Source organism: Austrofundulus limnaeus, unplaced genomic scaffold (assembly GCF_001266775.1).
Source record: "Austrofundulus limnaeus strain Quisiro unplaced genomic scaffold, Austrofundulus_limnaeus-1.0 Scaffold2468, whole genome shotgun sequence".
Classification (NCBI taxonomy): domain Eukaryota; kingdom Metazoa; phylum Chordata; class Actinopteri; order Cyprinodontiformes; family Rivulidae; genus Austrofundulus; species Austrofundulus limnaeus.
In genome coordinates this window covers 2,291-4,505 of record NW_013954870.1, presented here as the reverse complement: position 1 = coordinate 4,505, position 2,215 = coordinate 2,291, and the positions used below count along the sequence as shown (strand labels likewise).

At 43.4% G+C, this 2,215-nt stretch overlaps 1 protein-coding gene across 1 annotated transcript; it reads left to right on the top strand.

Moving 5' to 3' along the window:
• Nucleotides 1–1,507: 1,507 nt before the first annotated feature.
• Nucleotides 1,508–2,215, top strand: LOC106511042 (uncharacterized; the record flags this gene model as incomplete). The annotated part of the gene is given in 1 exon segment (XM_013999783.1): nt 1,508–2,215. A coding segment is annotated over 1 exon segment (708 nt), but the record flags the coding sequence as incomplete, so codon positions are not given.

The following is a 2,215-nucleotide window of genomic DNA, read 5'->3' as shown; positions in this document are numbered from 1 at the left end:
CAATAAAATAAAAATAAAAAATACTGCAGTCACTATCCACATGAACAGCCGAGTTGCAATAAGCCCAATCAATCTTCAACTATTATCTAAATTTAAAACGGGCTATAAATTAAATGCAACCATTTTACTCTTGAGCGAAATACTGCAGTCACTATCCACATGAACAGCCGAGTTGTAACAAGCCCAATCAATCTTCAACTATTATCTAAATTTAAAACGGGCTATAAATTAAATGCATGCATTTTACTCTTGAGCGAATTACAGGAATTTCGTATGGCCATGGAAAAACCCCTCGCTGGCTGACAAAAAGTACTACAAGAAATCAAAAAGCCCTGCAAAACCTCCCTGTCATGGATTCACATCTTTCCGCATGCCTCACTTCATAAATCAAAACAAGAATAAACAGCTGTATTCTCTCGGTAGACCCAAATCTTCACTATCCACAAAATCACCCTTTTCTAACAAATGCCTGCCTAGACAGACCGAGGAAAGCCCAAGCTGAGGTGAAGAGCAGTTAATAAATCACTTATAGGAATGTTCACCCAGCACTCTCCAGTCTGTCCTCTGAGAGGAAACCCCCCTTGCAACGCAGACTAAAACAATGGAACGTTGTAAAAAAAAGTTCCACAAAATTTAGAATTTAAACAGAGATCTTCATCCGATCAACAAACAGTCCACTTAAAATCCCCTAACAGAAACTTTTGGTCAAAGCCCCCCCAAACACCATCATCACCCACTGAAGTGCCCCCTGTCTGGTGAAAAATGACTCACCCTTTTAGCCGGCGTGCAGAAAGCAGTTCAGTGCGATGGTGGCATTCACCGGAGCAAAAAAACCTCTGTCTCGTGACGCCATTATGAGGTGTAGAAGTCACTTCTTCTGGTTCAAATGGAACTGCTGTTGTTCACATGAAGAGAAGACTCTGAAGACGGCTGGTTTGAAAAGCAAGCACCTTTATTTTAGCAGTTCAAGAAATACAGCCTAAAATCAATTTGTGGCCTTCAGCCAAATGATTCTCCAGTAAAAAAGATGGAGAAAGAAGGCCCAGAGCGGGGGTGTACAGGGCTCTTTATACATTCTAGACAGATGTACATAAATCACGGTGTACCTCAAGCGTTGTCCTAATATGGTGATGTGTGTGGAAATCTGAAGCTGGATGGCTGATGGACCACACGTGTGAATTCCTGAGACAACCCCCACTCTTAGGACACTACAGAAGCCTGTAAAGTGATCTGTGGCGTGCTTTCATGTGTCCTTAAAAGGGCCTGTGGAGGCTGTAGCCTTCATTTACAGCCATACCACCCTGAACACGCCCACACCAGGTGTGCAAGGAAAAAGTTTGGTCAGAGTGAGAAGGTGCTTCGTCCCTCTTTTTCTTTTGTTGTTTTTTTCTTCTGAAGAAGTGAGTTTAAATTAGTTTTTTATTTAACTTGGGACAGTGATTTTTTCCCTCCCCACAGTGCTCCACCATGGGAAGGAGACATTTTGTTTTTTTGAAAATCATGGAACACAAAAGCAACAAACGGATGGACCCACAGGCAGCAGACCATTTGGCACRAAACAAGGACAAGAAGGAAGAAGGACATAATGACGTAAGCAAATTTGAAAAAGAAAATATAGTGCAAGTCAAAATTGAAGGTGAAGACATGATTTCTACAATGGAGCTGATGAGGAATATTGGTCTGGTGTGTGGGGGGCTGCTGGCCTCCGGACTCATCACGCAGAGGAAATATGAAGTGACTGTGAGCAATTTAACTGCAAAGAAAAGACTGCTGGATGGATTTAAAATAGGTGCGACAAGGGTCCTGGCAAAAGAACTGATCAAAGATACGCTGGTTGTCTCCTTCTTGGGACTCCCTGCTTACATCACGGATGTGGAGATCCTGCAAAAGCTCCATGGCTGGGGTGTCTCGGCGGTGTCAGAGGTCAAGAGGAGAGTGTGGCCTGGGACAAAAATTGCAGATGGGACCAGGTTTGTGAAGGTAAAATTTACAGATACCGTGCAGTCTCTACCATACTCTGTTAGGTTTAATACCGTAATGGGGCCAGAATACTTCAGGGTGATTCATGATAAACAGGTCAGGGTTTGCAGAATATGTATCCAGCCAGGGCACATCCTTAAGGACTGCCCAGATTTCCTCTGCCATTCCTGCGGGCAGCAGGGACACTACGCGAGAGAATGTTCTGGGAAAAGAAATGAGGATAAATGTGCTATCT